The following is a 19,909-nucleotide window of genomic DNA, read 5'->3' as shown; positions in this document are numbered from 1 at the left end:
AGCTTTAAACTGAAATGCTGAATTCAAGTGAAACCCTTCCCTCATCTGGTTTGTTAAGCCACATTGAAATAAACTTAATCAAAAAACTACCACACTGGGTTTTAATGAGCCTGCGGCTTGTATAACTGTGTGGAAACCCTTAAAGATACATTCTACGTGAGAAAGGGGTCCTGTCTGTGTCCACAAGCAATCTGGCTCACAATACTGACATCTAAAGCTAGGCTGCCAAAGGAAAAGTTTTGGGCAACGTAAAAATAAAGAATACTCTTAAACCAGGAATATTTTCTCAATTTCTGTATTCAAATTCAGTGAAGCCTACAGATGTAGTTCTAACATAATTTTAGGCAGTTTTTCCAAGCAGAATATATTGCAAATAATGTTTTAGTCTTAGAGCCACGTGTCTTCTACCAATACATAATTTACTCTTGCTTCAATTCTTTTAACTCAGTCAATTTGGTTCTGAAGTCTACAACCATTATTAACTTTCAAAACTAGACTCTGCAGCTTTCTTCCCACTCCCCACTGCCCTTGGGAAAAATCTGGGCCACATCTTAGAGCAATTAACAGGAAAAAGCTGCTATCTTACTGACTTAAGTATTCTCCTAACAGTTGTCCAAACCATTTTTTTATTATTATTTACAAGTTTCTCCAATTCATTAATTTGGATAGAAGGCAGATTTCTTCTCAGGCATTGTTCAATTGAGCAAAATACAGTCTGTCCACTGAAAAAGAAAAAACCCTAAAGCTTAAAGTTGGGAAATAAAAAAATAAATTACGTTAATCTTACCCTTTCAATACTGTGCTGTAAACGTAGTTTCATCCTTACAACCTCCTGTTGTTTAAATAGTTCCTTAAGTGGGTCCGACAGTGAGGGAGGTGGTGTAATCTGTGCAGAAAGTTTTATAAATAGTATAGTGAATATGTATTTAATGTATGTTTAACATTGCCTATATGATTTCAGCATTTATTTAAAAAAAAAAATGAGGTATTTTTTAGGGAAAATACGAGTGTTTTGTACATTCCATTAATTATGTGACTTCAATCCATTTGCAATGAAAGGTTTTGAGGATTCTTTACCATAAAGTTAATAAAACCAACTGAAATAGCATTTCAAACTGTTTAGTACTTTTAACCAGTCACTGTCAGCATGCCATAGCTATTCTTTAAAAGGGCTATACATTATAAGACAGTAAAAATACAACTTGCTTTCAATTTTAAAGACTCTTTAAAGGCACAACTGTTTATTTTGAGAAGTTAAAAACCAACTACACAAATACAAAGTAAGATAAAGAAAAATACTGCTAAAAAAATAAGTCACTGGATATATCTATACAGTGTCACTGGCATTTTATATGGCACAAAAGATAACTGACCATATTCTTAATCTTACAATCATGCAGAACACAAGCAAGCACAGAAAGTACACTACAGCCCCAGGCAGTGGCTTCCCACAGTGTTTCCTCCTGTCAGTTATTCAAATAATTTTTTTAAAAAGCTTATGCCTGAAAAAAATAATAATTAAAAAAAAAATCAAACAGACTTGAATGAGCTATCAACACTGTTACTGATTGGCTATACTCTAAAAATTTTGCATTTTTAGTCAATTACTGTAAATTACTGTCCTGACTGAGCTATATGAAAAACACCAAAAAGGCACCTGGAGCTCTCATTGCAACTACAGAAATCAGATGTTTCTTGAGAAGTAACTAATTAACATCTTGGGAGTTTTAAAGCTCCACCCAAGGTTTACTTTTCCCTATGCAAGTTCTGTTGAATGGTTCAGCATGGTTTTTAACAACTGCTAGATGCAAGATTATTGATACTGCTTTATCAAAACTAAATGAAATACTGCTTACTACCACTGATACTCAGAAACCACAGCTGAAATACATACCTACAGGTATTATACACTACCTTGTACTTAAAAAACACATAGACATATATAATTCTATTCAGTAATATGGATCCAGCAACTGTCAAGAAATAATAAATCCATTATGAAAATACGGACACACTGCATTACTACTATCAATCCTGCACCTATACACTCCAGTAACAAAGTGATTTATCTACCAAAAGTTATTAAATTATTGTTATCTTTGAAAATTATTTCAGAACAATTTTTTCCCCAACTGGAAGTTAGCCAATGGCTTTGAAATTAAAGAACATATTGAATAATGAATTGCGGTTCATTCCTTAAGTTATTACTTGGTATAAAATTACATTGAACTCCTTCATGTTTCAAACTACTGTGCAAGATACACTTCACTTCTCTGAATGAAAACGGTTTGGCTCCCAAACCAGTGAGTAATATTTATGGCATATGACATTTTGTATAAGTCATCAGTAATTAAAAACAAACACACACACACACACAAACCACAAACATCTACTGGAATAATCTGTCTCCATCATAATGGATAGTGTGTTTTAAGTTTAGCCCGAGATATACCGCAGTCACGTTTTGCCTGGAAACTTTGCATTCATGCCACAGTACAACAGCGTTGTCATAGTCTTTCAAATAAGAGAAGATGCTTGTAGCAACACCAAGCTTTTATTTAATTAATTTTACTCACCCCCAAAAGATCTCTCAAAAATCTCAGTGCTTTTTCTGACAGAGAAGCACACAGCATAAGAAACAAGATAAACAATCTGTCTATAAATATTCTTTCAGTTTATGCAGCTAAGTTACTGTCATGGTTTAAACCCAGGCAGCAACGAAGCACCATGCAGCTGCTTGCTTGCTCTTTCCCCCCATTGGAATGGGGAGGAGAAAATGTAACGAAAAGGTCAAAAAGCTAGTGTGTCGAGACAAGGACAGGGAGGGATCACTCGCCAGTTATGGTCAGGGGCAAAACCTTTTGACTCAGGGAAGAAAACCAAAATCAATTTAACTTGTTACCAATCAAATCAAAACAGGTTATTGAGAAGTAAACCCAAACCTTAGAACATCTTCCCCCCACCCCTCCCTCCTTCCCAGGCACAACTCCACTCCCAATTTTCTCCACCTCCTCCCCGCCAGCAGCACAGGGGGACCAGGAATGGGGGTTGTGGTCAGTTCATCACACACCGTCTCTGCTGCTCCTTCCTCTTGGGGGGAGGACTCCTCACTTGTCCCCTGCTCCAGCGTGGGGTCCCTCCCATGGGAGACAGTCCTCCACAAACTTCTCTAATGTGGGTCCTTCCCACGGGCTGCAGTTCTTCATGACCTGCTCCAGCATGGGTCCTTTCCAGGGGCTGCAGCCCTTCAGTCACAGACTGCTCCAGCGCGGGCTTCTCCATGGTCTGCAGGTGGGCATCTGCTCCCCCGCTCCCCTCCACGGGCTGGGGGGGACAGCCTGCCGTCCCACCATGGGCTGCAGGGGCATCCACTGCCTCAGGCGCCCCTCCTTCCTCCTCACTGACCTCGGTCTCTGCAGAGGGGCTTGTTCCTCTCACATCCCACTCCCCCCACTCACTGCAGGTTCCCCTTCTTAAATCTGTTCTCCCAGAGGCGCTACCACCGTCGCTGATGGGCTCGGCCTTGGCCAGCGGCGGGTCCGACTTGGAGCTGGGGAAGCTTCGAGCAGCTTCTCACAGGAGCCACCCCTGCAGCCCCCTCTGCCGCTACCAAAACCCCACCGCACAAACCCAGAATGAAACCCGTTTATCCAGAAATAAAAATTTCTGAGTTGGCAAGCATCCACATCACCTGAAAGATTTCAAATATTATAAAATGTTATTCCCTTATAGGCCGTTTAATTTTGCAAAAAAAAATAAGAATCAACACTGCAGGGAATAACTGGAGAGGACTTGATTATCTAGACAGCAAACTGGTGTGGACTTTTATTTAAACGCATAAGAGAACCCTACCTCTGTGAAGGTGCCACGACATCCCAGCAGACTCTGTTCAGATCCCAGAACTGCTTTATGAGATTACTGCTTTTGCCGATCGGCCACACCCCGATTTTTGTACGCGACAGCTAACCACCGTTTCAGCCTCCCTGGCAGCCCGCGCGGCGGACGCCGGCCGGCCAGCGGCGTCCCAAGCAGCAGGCGGCGCCCTAGCGCTGCGGACGGGGCGGCGGGCAGGCCCCGCGGGCCGGAGACAGCCCCGCGGGCCGGGGACAGAGGGGCTCTCGGCAGCACCGACTGCGGCCTTCCGACCGGCCGGCCGGCCGAGGCGCGACCCCCCACTGGCCTCGCAGCCATTCTGCACGAGCACTAAGCGCTACCAACACGAAAGGCTGCCTGTGCGGCAGCTACCGGTTTTTATGATCCCAGAGATCGCTACTGCCTCTGCATACGCTTAAAAAAACTTGGGTCAGCCCTATACTGTCTTCCGAAACATAAAGCTAAATACAGGACTGAGCTTGCTGACGGTAATTTCTGAAACTATTAATTTCTTCCTCTCTTCTGGGAAACACGGGGATAAAGAGCCTCAGATCCTTAAGGTCTGCAAACAGGATTTGAGTAGTCTCACACCACCTGCTGGAAATCCCAGTTTGTGAACCAGCACTGGATTTGGACAAAATAAACAAACTTTCTACTCTCAAAGGAAAGTGAAGATAAAGGTTTCAAGGCAACAGCAGCCAGATCTTCTAGTCAAAGAGACTGTTAGTAAAGAAGCTGCAAAAAGTTGTAGGGAAAATATGGACGTGTATATTGGACTTGCAAGAACAGAGCATGAAACTGAATGCCACGAGGAAAAGCTGACCTCAGTTTTCTGTATAACCAAACTAAGTTATCAAACTAGTTTCTTAAGGGCCCAGACTCCATACAGAAGAGAGAGAAAACAAAGGGGCCCTGCCTTCTTGAATGTTTTCTAATCCCAGTCTGAGAAACTACCCAGAAAAGCTGGGCAGAACTCAGCCTTTCACCTCTCTCCTCCACTTGACTAGAAGGCAGTCATCGAAGCAGGTTTGTTCAGTAATAGCTAAGGTTCAAGGCATACCCTCACCATCTCAAACCCATGAAAATCAATTAAGAAAGTTTCTTGCATGCCTTGCATCCTTCATAACAACTACACCAAGAACAGCAACTCTTCACTCCATAAACCTTCAAGCCTCCTTTGTGCCTGTTACAAAAAAGAGAGCAACTCTGAAGCTAACTCAGATTCACACATACACAAATTTCCTGCAATTATTTTCACACACCCCTATCTCCCCTCACCCATGCCACCCAAATCAACTAGCCTGCTCTATTGCTATAGTATTTCACGCATTTAGGAAGCAAGTTTCTGGTAACACCACTAAAATAAGCTTTTGCCACTTAAGTTTCTACAGCAATGCCAGAGAGACTGGACAGAATCCGTTTTACTGGAAACATATCTAGAAAGTTTCTTTTACTAGAAACAAACCAAGATAGCCATTAGAAGCTGGAAATGAATCATCTTGGTACCTCTTCTTAGGAGGCAGTACAGATAAAGATGACTGAACCCCACCGAACGTACTGATGTAGCAATCTGAAAGGCAACATAGCTAAGTACAATTTCAATTTACTATGTTAGAAGATTCAGATTTGTTTCCTTCTGGTTTGAACTGACCAGATGTCTCTTATCTTACGTTTTGTATTTGCACTGGTGAGAGGGAAGCCACAATTCATAAGTGACTATCCTTACAGCCTTAGGTGATAAGGGTTATAAATTACAGTATATAAACAAGGCTGTAGAAATCAAACTTAAGTGCACCATCTCCTGGTTCCCACCTACAGGATGTTTGAAGTTCATCAGATACACTATAATGCATCAACAAAACTCCAACACAGAGAACAGTATGTTACACAAACTACTCTGAGTCTCAGAGTGTCAGAGCTAAATATATTGTCTTCACGTAGACCTTCACACAGTGATATCTAAGATACAGGAATAATTTAAGAAATAGTATCTACTTTCCCATAGCCGATGTAAATTAATGAGGCAAAAATCAGTTTAACAGAGAATCATTAAAGAACCATCAAAGGAAAAATTTAAAAAACAATCCCAACAGAAACGTCATTTTATAGTTGCATATTAAATTACACGTTATATGTATAACAACACATACATGTTATTAATATTCCACAATTGTAGAGAGACTAGGCATAGCCGTTATTTTCATATTGTTCGACAATGTGTAGAATATAGAAACATTCACTTCTGAGCATGAAATGCTCTCTGGTTTAGCTATATTCCTTTTTATGGTATTTGTAATAGGAACTATTATGATCGTGATTTTAAATGGTGACAAACTTAAATTATTAAATTGTATACACAAGCAAGCTCTGCAAAGAAGTTAAATCTGAACTACTAATAATTTTTTAAATTGTACCTTTTTTCTGGAAAGAAACATGAAAAATGTTATCAAAATAGTGTGTTTACACAAGTGACAGTAATTAAACAAAGCATTTAGCTGCAGTGTAGATGATTTTTCAGAAAAAACTAAAATGCTTAAAATATCTCCCTCTTTAGATTAAAACTCCTGCTGCTTTTTTACACGTTACTCCTAATGGAAATAAACGCCAATTTCCTGATAATTTATTTTGGCTTCTCAGAATTTTTTTTCTTCTCTTTTGCTCCTAACAGCCTGGAATAAAAAACTCCACTTGTTCTTTCTGCAACTGTAGAAGATTAACAGTACCATGAAAGCATATACGAAACAAGTAACAGTTTAAATCATCAGTATCACCAGAACACGTATGTGTAGGGAAGCAACTCAGAAATCTAAATGAGATAAAAATCAATAACTGTAATCCTTCAAGTACATATTCACATTTTTATCAACTTTTTTTAGAGGTTTTTCTTCTCAACAAGTAATTAAAAGCCATTGAGAATGGGGAGCATGCATTCATCTGTGATATTTTTTGAACCTAAGTTACCCAAGAGTTTGTACTACCCCACTATCTAAATTTATTTTCATGAACTGCAGAGTCCCTGTTATAAACAGCATGAAAGACAGGAAGGAAGCATGAGGCAGGCTTTAATATCAAGTCAATAACCTTCCATTTCTTATAGTGCCTACACACATTGCCATTTATGACAGGGAAATGAATTCTATTGCCCAGGTAGAGGATGGGCCAGGGAAAAATAGATGCCGTGATTCTCCACTTCTTGCTTATCCCAAATTAAGCACCAAAGTGTGATGCCAAAGCAGTTAATCGTAGCTTGGAAACAGTATATTCTTTACTAGCAGATGATATTAAAAAAAATAAAATAACTCTGCTTCCAATGATAAAAGATTTATTATAGAAGCTGCAACAGCCACTGAGAAAGATTTGTAGACTGAGGAAGGCTAACAGCCTGGTACGTTGTAGCAAAGCTTACTATACATCTCAGTTCACTTACAAACCAAGTAAAAGGGTCATCTTAGCCACATCTTTCCTCAGTAACTGATCTACTAATTTAAAAGAACTGTGGTCACCATCAAATAAGAGAGAACTCGCCTAACGTTAAGAGGATACACGTATTAATCCCCTTAGGAAGACACAGGGCGCATAGTGGAAAAATGAGAAGAAACAGCTATATACGAGGGATTATGACTACCTCCAGAATGACGAAAACTTATTTTTAAATTTACTTTCATACATTAAATTTGTGTTCATTGCTTAATCAAAAGAATCTTCAACTCTATTGGAAAAAGTCAAGGCCACATCTCAAGTAGGGGCAAGTTATCTTAAAAGAGTCAACATAACTAGTCTATTCAGAAGTACAGACGCTGAAGACTGGATGCTTGGTCTGTGCGTATGAGATTTCATATATACAAACAGTTCAGTTTAGTAGGCATTTTTGCTAGTCAAGGATTAAGATATTCTCCCCATTCCTCCTAAACTCAGACTTTTCCTAACTTGACACATCTTAAGTAATGGGCATACAATCAAATACTACTAAATTCTGGCAGTACCAAGCTACCATATGTCAGCCAAACAACTGCTTTAGGAAAACAAATGCATCATCTCAGCGTATTTCAGCTGTGTTAACTTCAACCATTCAAACAGCTTTAAGCTAATAGTTTAAGTGGATCAGATGATAGGTAGAAAAATAGAAAATCTCCTACTCCTGGGAGTAATAGTACATCAGAAAAACCCCAAATGCACAAGGTTTCAGGTCTTCCCTGTACCCCCAGGTAGAACAATAAACACAGAATCAATTGTGCTGAGGAGCAAAGGAAGTACTTCATGCTGACTTCAAAACAGAGACCGGCAGCGACCATGTGTAATCGTGAGACACCTTGAGGGGCACCTCCATAGCAAATAGTAACATTAACTGCCCTTGAGCCAATTATGTTCTGCATTGCACAAACCTCCTTCACAGCTGTCATCAGGAATATGCCCATGTCAGAACTACGGAGAGCTTAGAACTAAACAAGTGTCCCTGTACTATGGATGTTCTTCAGTGTAAAGGAAAAGAACTTCACATTATCAAATAAAGTTCAGAACACCTTAGACTGATAGATTACAAAAGCCAGGACACAGCAGATTACATCTGCTGCTCTTGAGAGTATTAAGGAGAAACTGAGATAGTTAGCAGGCATTCTTTTACTTAAAACTTTTGGAGATGGACTTCATATTTTGAAGCACTGCACATCCACCCCCTCTCCAAATGAAACAACTTTGAATAATTAGTTATAACCAAATTATCACCAGCAGAAATTCAGAGAAGCTCTCAACAACTGACTTCACTTTTGAAAGGGTAGGCTTTACAGTAGTAAATACTTTGAAATGTAACATTTGTCTGTGTGCCTTTTACAGTTGTCATACATGATGGTGTGTCTTGTAACGACTGTGAAGCCACTGTTTATATTTCCACTGAATGGGTCTTTTAAATATGACATTACTGGTCAATATTAATTTGACATATGTCAATTACTATTTTCAGCACAATATTCAGAAGCAAGTTAGGAAGAATATGAAAGTTAGAAAAATAAAACCAAAACATGCCTTTCATTGTACTGTATATTTAAAGACCATGTTACTTACAGTTGGGATGCATATTTTGCTCAAGGGATTGCCATCCAGAAGGTATGAGCCATTGAAGGTCACATATTCATCATAATATTGAGGTGCCTGAGGAATAACACTGCATAGTAATTTACGCTTCTCTTCTATTTTTTTTCTTATGTGCAAGTATTCAAAATACGGGTTTGCTCTCTCAGAACTGTATGGCTGAATCTCTTCAAGTTTCAAAGAATCAACAACAGCTGCCAGTGACTGCTGGGTTTTCTCCTTAGCTTGCATTAAAGAAGGGTTCACTTGCACAGGCTGAGGCACACGCGACACCTTTCTTTTACGTGGATGATGTACCTGAGCATCATCCTCTTCTGTTAATCTAATCCTTGCTTTCATAGACGCTGACAATTCAGACTCTTTTTCTGATGTCTGCGTGCAGCCAAGTGGATTCTGCTTACCCTGGTTAGCAAGCATATTTGCTCTGTTCCTCGTAATTCTTTGAGGTACTTCTTGTTGTTCCACCTTTGGATCCTCAGCAATTTCTTCTTCTAGTTTAACTATTTGGCTGTATTTATACACCTCTTCCTGTGTAATCTGTTGTGAACTATTTTCCGAATTACGTAAAGAGGAGTACTGTGGTGGATCATCTGTCAACACATTTTCTTTGTCTGCAGTGCAGGGCTTTTTATTAGCCAATTCATTCATAATTCCCTTCGACATTCTTGAATTTAGTTCACAGAGATCATTGGCTTTATTATCAACATGCACTGAAACCAACTTTTCTTGTTGGCCTGTTTCATTTCTCATGTCTGAAGTATCTCTTGTGTTACTATCCACTTCACTTGCATTCTTACAAACAACTTTACTGAATGTGTACGAATTTACATTTAATTGTGAACTGCTATCGCTTTCAGGAATATCTTTTTCTAATGGTACTGTAGGTAAATCATTCGTCCTTTCATAGCTCTGTGAAATATCCTTCACAGAGCTCTCAGAGTATACAGCAATGGGTGCATCCGCCTTCTTAATATTTGAAGGGAAGGAAGTGTTTTCCAGCTCTTTGGTACTAGTAGCATCTGTATCCAAAGTAGAAGTTGTAGTTTGAACTAGATTTTGTTGTTGTACAAATGATGAATCTTGACTGCTAATGTCTGGTAAAGAAACATGTTTAGACACATCTGGGAGTGGCTGGATAGGTAAAGAACAAGGTGACTGTGAAGGCAAAAAGGATGCAGATTTTTGAGAACTGGAACTTCCCTTAATTTCAGCATGCTGAGGGAAAATTTCAGATACTTGTTGCTCTCTTAATATCCTGCTTTCAGAATTATGCATTGCTATAACACTATTAGTATCTTGTTCTAATGCATCATAACCTGAGCTGTTAAACTCATTGTTTAATGAATTAAGTCTGTCAAAAGGCAAGTCCCACGGTTTAGTTTGCTGAGTCACACCACTTTGACTACATGGCTCTAAATGCATATTATAGTCTTCTGAAGGGCTCAGCTGAGAAATATTTTTAATGGTACTTGTACCCATTGGTGCCTGCTTGTTGCTAACAGCTCCAGTTGGACATGATGTAAAGTTTGACTGCAAACCAGACATACTACTTTGAAAATCCCTTTCAAGCATGCTACACAGTAGTTCTGGTTTAGGAGAAATGCTAGCGTAAGTCTGAACTGACAGCAGAGCCTTCTGATTATTTTCTTCTGATATTTGAGGCTGTTTGCTGTGTTCAGAAACAGCAGCAGGCATGCTGCATCTTCGAACCTCCGTAACAGGTCTACACTCATTTAAAACCAGTTTCACATCTTCAACAGATGCTGATCTAATGTACATTAGTGGAAGCCTGTTTGCAAAAGGTGGCTTAATGTGATCTGGCAACTCGGCGAGACCATCAGTCTCTTTTTCAAGAAGGGCTGGTGATTTAGCACTTGCCAAAAATGGTGATTGTGAGAAAGGCATTTGGGAATCAGAACCTTCTAGCATAAAGTCTGAGTCATATTCAATTACAGGCCTTGGAGTAGTTACTGTCGTATGGCAAGAATCCTCAGAGCTTGCAACTGAAACCATGGACACCGATCTGGAGCTCAGACCTGTCTTTTCACTTTCTGATTTGGGGGATCTATTTAAATTATCTAAAACCAATGAAGGCTTTGTAACATTTACATTTCTCATATCTACCGATTGTGATCTATTATTTGTAGCATCCTTCTGCTGTTTTTCCTTCATACAAACATCTGGCAACTCTGAGCTTTTTGAACGAATCAGTTCTTTGCTTTTTACTTCAGCTAATGACTGTTTTGGTTTTTCTTTCATCTTGTTAAGTTCTAAACAACTGCGGTTTCTTAAACGTTCCTTCTCTTTCTGTTTTATTTTTTCTTTATGTTTTCTATGCCACTGCTCTATTTCCAGATCTTTAAGACTAAGCATTCTTTCAAAACTAGTCTGCATTAAATCATCATTGACTAATCTTTTTTCTTTAGGTCGAGCGTCCTTTGGTGCAGGAGCTGGTTTAGGCTTAAGTTTCTCATGTTCGAGTTTTAGTTTAAGTAAACTACTTTGATGCAGTTTATCTTTATGCTTTTCTCTCTCTTTGTACCTGTCTATATCTTTATCTTTTTTATCTTTCTCTCTACCATCTGCAGTTTTCAATAAATCATCTTTTGTTTTTTCTTTCAAAGATGACAGTTTGTCATGCAGTGTTTTGTTACTTTCTGTAATACTGCATCTCCTTTCCTCTTGCATGTGTTTTGAGTTTGCTGCTGTTGAAGTCTCCTTGTCTTTGGATTTGTCTTTTTTTTCAAGCTCTTTTTCTTTGTCTTTAGTTCTATTTTTTTCTGGTTTAGTATATTCAGATTCTTTTTCAGACTGTTTGACTTTTCTTTCAGTACAGTGTTTTTCTTTGCTTTCAGCCCAATGTCTGTCTTTATCAGCCTTTTCTTTGTCATGCTTCTTATCAGTTTTTTCTTTACTTCTTTCTTTGTCATCAAGTTTTTTAGAAGTACCCATGTTTTTTATTTTATCATTTTCCTTATGGCATCTTTCTGCTTGCTGGAAATTCAGCTTCTCCTTTACTTTCTCTATATTTTCATTTACTTCTCCTTTTTCTTTCTCTAGCTTGTGTTCGTGTTTTACCTTTTTCTCTTTTTCTCCATTTTTTCTTTCTATCTTTTCAACATCTTTTTCTCTGGCTGAGGTTCGCTTTTCAGTCTTTTCTTTATTTTCCTTTAAATTCTTTTCCTGCTTTTCAGTATCTGTTTCTTTTTCTATTAAATGCGTGCTGGCTGCCTCATCTTTAACACCAAAGCAGAACAATTCAATTTCTTTATCTGCAAGCATAATTTCTTTTTCTTCCTTTGTATCTTTTATTTTTTCATCCTTGAGAAACTTCTCATTCTCCTTTTTGTTCTTCTCTTTCTCTCTCTCCTCTTTAGCATTTCTCTCTTTCTGGAACTGTCTCTCCTTAACTAACTTATCTTCTTTTGCCACAGCTTTTTCCAGCTTTGATTTTCTGTCTGAAGAAAGAGACTCATGTTCTATATTTAACAACATATCTTCATTTTCATCACTTCTGAAAAAGTTCTCTTTCCAAAATTCTCTGTCAAACTCAATACTTCTTTGAACCTCTTTAACATTATCTTTATGTTTATGTTTTTCCTTCTCCCCATCCTGTTCCTTTTTGTGCTTGTCTTTTTCTCTTTCTTTGTGCCTTAATTTATGCTTTTTAAGTGTTTTACCTTCCTTGTCAGTCTTTCTCAGAGTATACTCTGAATTCTCAAATGTTGAGCTATTATCTTCCTCTTTAAATTTAGGACTAGATTTTTCACCAAATTCTAAGTTAAAATCTTTCTGATGATGCCTGCTTTTTTCTTTGTGCTTGCAAGATTTGCCACTAGAACTTTCTACTAGATATTCAGAATCAGTGTTGTGATCATAGCGAACTAATTCAGATTGCAATGTTATTTCAGAACCTCCTGGTGATAAACAAGTTTTGGTGTTTTCTTGCTTTAATGGTGTTGACTGCTTTTCACTTAATCCACAGGGATGCTTCGGAGATTTGCCAGCAGTGATATGAAATAAATGTAAAGAAGAATCGTCTTTTGGGGTGAAAGACTTCTTAAAGGTTTCTTCCTCTCTAGTTTTATCTAAAGAATCTAACCCAGAAGTAGCTATATTTGTTACTCTAGCATTTTCTTTTTCTTGCTTTAGTTCTTGATTCTCTTTATTTTTGCTCTGATTTTTTACTTTCCTTTTAACTTTGCCTTTTTGCTTGTGTTCATTTGTAACTATATATTCTTTCTTCACTCTTACATCAGAATTTGATGTCTCTGAAATAGAGCAAGGAGAGACTGTCTTCTTGTCCTGAAGTATTTCTTCATCTGAACTTTCAGAACTTGAATACAGAACTCTAGATGGTTTCTGCTTTTTGCTTTTAAATGATTTTGAAAAGACAACTTTTTCTTGTTTCACAAATATGCTGTTCTTTTCAATTTCAGTCTCATCCTCTTTCCTTAGGTCTTTCCTAAGAATATGTTTATCATCGATCATTTTTTTCATTTCATCTTCATCATCATCTTTAAACTCATACTCATCAAGAGCAGATGGAAGTGGTGCCTTACTAGGCACCATTTGTTTGCTGTCATTGGCTACAGAGTCCTTTTCTGCTTCTGAATCCACGTTCCCCTCTACACTGGAAGGATTTACAGATGGAGCTTCTTCAGAATCTAGAATAAGAAAACCAAAAATGAACTGAATATTGATGGGACATTCTTCACACTTTAGTTCAGGACAAAACAGTTCAGCAGTCACACTGCTATAGAAATGAAAAAAGAAAAAAACACTCAAAGCACAGAATAAACCTTTTCACTAGAATTAAGCTTTTTAAGAGAAAACAAAAGGTCATGAAACCAAAGTGCTTCCCACACTTTACAGCTCTCACTCAGGTATGTAAAAATAGTAATTGGCATTTATATCCCAATCTAATCAAAGCAATACACTTTAAATATTGTAAACTTCACCTATTGTGCATAATTCCTGCATAACCCGACTCTTTCTCAAGGACATCTTACTATGATGTCTTATTCCTCTAGGAATTCATCAACTCTTATGCTCTCTAACTACTAAACTAAACTATGTTCTTCTACATGAACTATTTAGTTATGTTTCAACAGCAGATAAGCTTTTATTCTTGAAAGACAAAGAGCTGCTCATGTAAAGAAATTCCCTTATGAATCTTTATGCACCTGATATGGACAGCCTAAACTCGACTATGCTATAATTCACTGCATCTGGTCTCTGCTATACGAGTGCATAGCATGGAGCAAGTATGTTGTACTGGATGTCTTGGACTTGCAAGTCCAAAATGTAAACCTCTCAACTGTTCCTAAAATTAAATCTTAGGAAACATACGGAGTGTTATCACCACCTGATCATACAAAAATCTAGAACTCAAAAAATCTTTAAAAAGACTTTCTGGATATATTGTTTCCTCCAAATAAGGTTCTAAGTCAAGCCTCTTCAGCTGAATCTATCAGTTTGCTTTCTAAAAAGAATTGAGTATTGTAATATTCAGTACCATGACCTAGAGATTTGACATACTGAATAAAAAGTAACAGAAGAGTTTGAAATAATAGTGTAAGAAAAGTTATGAGATAGTTTCAATACATTAAAAGTTTGAATGAGGGGGGAAAAAAAACCCTGTTCTGCTGCAAGATTCCTCCTCATTTCCAATAAGATCCTCCATGGACCAACTGACAGTACACAATGGTTAAGACACATACCTTGCCAGCAGGCTTCTCAGCTACTTTGTATTCAACAACACACTATCAGTAAAATAGATCCCAGAAGTCCCTATTACTTTCTACATTATCTGTAGCACCCAAAACATATTAGTAGTTCTGTGCTACCAGCTTTTTATATATTCCCTCCCTTGCCCATATGTACAGGCCATCATCTTCCTTCCTTAACTCTAACCACTCCTTGTAGCTTCTGTGCGCCTTCCCTTCACCATTTTCCTACCAGATAGTTGCTGCTTCTCTCTTCCATGTCCCTATTTGCTTTGCTCTTACCAGTCTTTCCCCATTCCAAACACATCAGAGAGCTTACTCCTTAATGACTAAAGGTAAACCAATGAAAGTGCAGGAGACAGATCACCTATTCTCTAATCCTGACTCCTTGAGAAACTGCAGAGAACTTTCTGCTCCTCTTGGAAACCAGCCCATGGAAACTAAGCAATACCCTGCACAGACAGACAACTGTTGAGGAATCAATTGCTAAATAGTTACAAGTTTCTATTATGCATATGTAAAAACATTTTTCTTAAGATTAATGATTTACCTAAGCTTAAGTAGATTCTGTGGAGCAATGCCATAACTGTCCCTTAAAACAGAATGACTATGCACTCCATTTCAGACTATTCTTCTAATGCCAAAAAAGTTAACACTACATCAGAACATTTATTAGCTCTACATAGGGCAATATGACTTTTTTTTGCTTTTGCTTGAACTACAGTGAAACCTTGAATAGAAAACATTCTTAGGGGTTTGGTTTGGGGTTTTTTTTGTTTACTTAGCTGGTTTGGTTTGGGTTTTGGTTTTTTTATTGTCAGGGAAAAAGAAACTGACTTTCACAATCATGTGACACAATGCTCTCCCTCATGTAATTTTCACAAAAATCACAGAATGGTTGAGGTTGGAAGGGACCTCTGGAGGTCGTCTCATCCACCCCCCCTGCTCAAGCAGGGCCACCCAGAGCCAGTTGCCCAGGACCATGCCCAGATGGCTTTTGAATATCTCCAAGGATGGAGACTCCACAGCTTCCCTGGGCAACCTGTGCCAGTGCTCAGTCACCCTCACAGTGAAAAAATGCTTCCTGCTCTTCAGGGTGAGCCTCCTGTGTTTCAGTGTGTGCCCACTGCCTCTGGTCCTGTCACTGGGCACCACTGCAAAAAGCCTGGTTGTGTCCTCTTTCCACCCTCCCTTTAGGTATCTGTACATGTTGGTAAGATCTCTCTGAGCCTTCTCTTCTCCAGGCTGAACAGCCCCAGGTCTCTCAGCCTTTCCTCATAGGGGAGAAGCTCCAGTGTCTTCATCATCTTCCTGGCCCTTCATTGGACCCTCTCCAGTATGTCCATGTCTCTCTTACAATGGGGAGCCCACAACTGGACCCAGCACTCCAGCTGTGGCCTCACCAGTGCTGAGTAGAGGAGAAGGATCACCTCCCTCGACCTACTGGCAACACTCCTCCTAACGCAGCCCAGGATACCACTGGTCTTCTTTGAGGTAAGGGCACATTGCTGACTCATGTTCAACCTGGTGTCCACCAGGACCCCCAGGGCCTTTTCTGCAAAGCTGATCTCCAGCTGGTCAGACCCTACCCTGTACTGGTGCCTGTGGTTGTTTCTCTGCAGGTGCAGGACTTCACATTTCCCCTTGTTGAACTACATGAGGTTCCTGCCAGCCCATTTATCCAACTTGTTGAGGTCCCTCTGGATGTCAGCACAACCTCTGGTACATCAGCCACTCCTCCTAACCTTGTGTCATCAGCAAGCTTCCTGAAGGTACACTCTACCCCAAGCATTAATGAAGATGTTAAACAGGACTGGACCCAGTATTGATCCCAAGGTACACTGCTAGTTACTGGTCTCCAACTAAACTTCATGCTAATGATCACCACTCTCTGGACCCGGCCATTCAGCCAGTTTTCAATACACCTCATTTCTTTTATTCAAAAGAAACCGCATTCCTCAAGATTCTGCGAAAGTAGAAAGAAAAGTTCCTGCCTGGCACTCAAGCAAGTTAACTCATGGTCAAGAATCTTTTGCTTCCAAGGAGACAATAGTTCTTTCTGTGCCCCAAGAGGTGATACCTGCTCCTTAACCTGCAGAAATACAGTAGGGGCCAAGAATTACTGCCTCCATGTAAGCATGCTACTATCTGGTCACCTTCACGAACCAGTCCCCCATGGGCAGGGACTTTACTGAGTAAGTGTAACTAATAAGTTATACCCATGTGAGACATTAGCTCCCAATTCATCTACTAAGGATGTGAAATAAGTGACTTAGGGGATATTTTCTCCCAAGAAGACCTCATATCATAATAAATATGGTATTTTTCTCTGTATCTTCCTCTGGTAAAACCACCATTCTGAGATAGGGTTGATTTGGAGAGTGGCAAGGGCTTATTAGAGAGAGAGAAGGAAAAAAAAAGTCTGAATAAACATTTCAGATAATTCAATTGAAAGTTTTGAAAACTACCTGTAAAGCTAAAAGTGGAAAACAACCTTAGCAATAGCAATTGCTACCTGCAGCAACACTGTGCAAAAGATTAAAACCACCTGACTTCAGACAAATTGACACACCTGAAGTACGCAATTAAATGGGTTTTACCTGAGCAACTGTCCTCATCATCAGAGATGGGCACCTCCCTTTTCAATAGCATTTCCAACTCTTCTGTTTCAGCAACATCAACAGGTCTCTCCCCATGCTTATTAGCTTGAAATGGATTTCCACCATGTCGAAGCAAGAGCTTCACAATCTGCAGCATTAAATAAATGAAGTTTTAGGTTTTCCACAGCATATTACTTGACCAGCATAAAAATCTTTCATTGCACACAAAATGTGGATAATGTGATATGCAATCCTGAACTCCTACCTGTGAGACAGACTGGAAAGCAAGACTTCAGCAACTAGATTGCAAAGTCCAGGTGTATGTAATCTGCTCATCAGAAGAGGCAATGAAGAAGACTAAAAAAAGTTGTCCTCTTGTTACACAGACATAGCATCATCTTAAAGAAAAGCAACACTGGCCTTTTGTTTGTGCTGTTATAGTATTTCCTCACACAATTCATCTGGCTTCTCACCTACTAAGCTCTCTACTCTACAGTAGATTCACCTCCTTGCTTTTAATTTTATAGCACGTAACACTCGAGAACAGGAAAAGTTTTTCAAGTAGCAGTACTATTGGTTTCCACAGCATTTCAGAAAAGCCCTAACAGAGATCCAAGTCTTATTGGAGGAATAAACTACCACCATCCCCAACTGAATACAATAAAGCAAAATCATCAATTTCTCTAGCATCAAGGGCAATGAATTATTAAAGTTACAATGATTCCAAGGCCTCTGCATTTTCAGCACAGTAAACACTATGAGTTACTTTTTTTTTTTGTCCTACATGCTAGGAACGGGGAAATTCAGCAAACAATGATATGTTAACATGAAACTTCAGAATTTTTCCAATACATAGTGTCAGTGAGATTGTCCCAGATGCTAAGACCAGACAAGCAAGAGGTCCAGTTCTCCAAAACTCTACAATTTTATGCAAGTTTAATCTAAAGACCCACTTTTGTTTAGACACCCATAAGAAAGAGTTACTAAACAGTTAATAAAAATTTCACAATCAGATTACCATAATTCATTTCTCTAGCCTTTCCAGAAGATCCTTTCAAACTGAGTATCTTGTTTGGAAGGTATACTTGATCTAAGGATATTTTCTATTTTTTGCTTTATACAGCTGATCGCACAGATAGTAATGAAATAAAAAAGATATAAAGGGAGAGCAGAGTAATTTCTGCATCTAGTTTGCAGAAAACAAGAACAAATCCAGAAATTTATGTAAAATACCTACAGTGCTCCATTTTCTTCTCCGCTAAGTCATTATTGCTAAATTTTTTAAAAAATTATTAAGACTATATATACATCACTGCTCTATTTCAAAGTCCATAAACAAATATGTAAAAATAAATGTAAGATATATACCTTTAAATATTTTTATATATATATGTATATATATACACATACAGAGAAACCCACAGTATACTGTTTGGAGACATGTTTCTTTTGAGAATTCTATACAGTAGAAGTCTCTCTCTCAAAAAAAAAAGTCACCAAAATGTTTATTTATTAAAAAAGTAAAAGTGAAACTGTTAAATATTTAAGAAAACAGATACTGGCAGAAAATATCTCGTAACAGAAGTATAATGAAAAGCAAGATGAATCAAAGAAAACCAAAACAACTTTAAGATGCCCCCAAAACAGCAGAAGCAGAATTATAAAACCATATTACAGCAATCAGGACAGTTCAGATTTGTTCCAAAGACTGAGCATTTCAAACTACTTATTTATTCCCCTCCCACTCTCCCAGTACACTCACGTTTCTATGCCCACTACTAGCAGAATCATGAAGTGGCGTATCATCATCCAAGCCCTGTGTGTTCACATCAGCTCCTGCTGCTATCAGGACTTTAGCAACATCATAGTAACCGACATTACAAGCTTCATGCAGTGGTGTCCAACCTATAGTGAAAAGGGGTAAGTGTAAGTTTGAAAGGTCAAAGATTTAAGTTTGTTTTTTCCTCCTGTGCTATAGATCTCTATTGCCTTGAAACATTTCAAATTACACACAGTAGTTGGCAGGAAGATAATGCCATCCATCTGATGAATAACATGCTTTATCAACTTCAAACCTCATGCCAAATTCCAAATTTTACTGTGATTTTACTGTCATTAAATTGAACACAGAAAAAATCTGGCACAAAATTCCCAGGCTAAACACATTAGAAATTCTTTGACTAGTGAGCATTTGAACACAGTGTTAGGTATATATAAATAACATTATTCTATATAGAAACAATTTGAAAACCACACTATTTGAAAGACTAAGTATAGCAAATTATCATAACCGGTGCTCCTTTAGAGCCACTGAACATGTAGCAGGAATCACTAATAACATTCAGCAGCTATTAGACTAGATACCAAGCTATTAATAAATATTGGTGGAGAACTTATTATTGATATTTCCAAGAATATTAGTAATTTTTAGCAATTTTTATTTCCACATTGATAATCTGAAGTTCAGTGATCATTTTTTGTAGCAGAGCCTCAACTGAAGATGATGGTCAACCCACACACACTATATTGCTTACCTCTGTTTCTTCTCCTCAACTTGATGTCTTCTACTTCATAGCTGCCCTGAACTTCTAAGCCTGCTGTTGATGCCTTCTCAAAGCCCAG

At 38.5% G+C, this 19,909-nt stretch overlaps 1 protein-coding gene across 4 annotated transcripts in view; it reads right to left on the bottom strand.

The window, feature by feature from the left end:
• Positions 1 to 19,909, bottom strand: part of ANKRD12 (ankyrin repeat domain 12) — a 68,674-nt gene that overhangs the window by 5,650 nt on the left and 43,115 nt on the right. For all 4 annotated transcript variants that reach the window (XM_049830219.1, XM_049830217.1, XM_049830218.1 and 1 more), the window contains 4 exons: positions 19,050 to 19,192; positions 17,288 to 17,435; positions 8,932 to 13,625; positions 788 to 886 (listed from right to left, as the gene is read on the bottom strand). In XM_049830219.1, the coding sequence (XP_049686176.1) occupies positions 788 to 886; positions 8,932 to 13,625; positions 17,288 to 17,435; positions 19,050 to 19,192 (5,084 nt within the window). The remainder of the gene's footprint in view (positions 1 to 787; positions 887 to 8,931; positions 13,626 to 17,287; positions 17,436 to 19,049; positions 19,193 to 19,909) is intronic.

The sequence above is a fragment of the Accipiter gentilis genome, chromosome 27 (assembly GCF_929443795.1).
Source record: "Accipiter gentilis chromosome 27, bAccGen1.1, whole genome shotgun sequence".
NCBI lineage: Eukaryota > Metazoa > Chordata > Aves > Accipitriformes > Accipitridae > Astur > Astur gentilis.
This window is presented reverse-complemented; position numbering and strand designations above follow the sequence as displayed.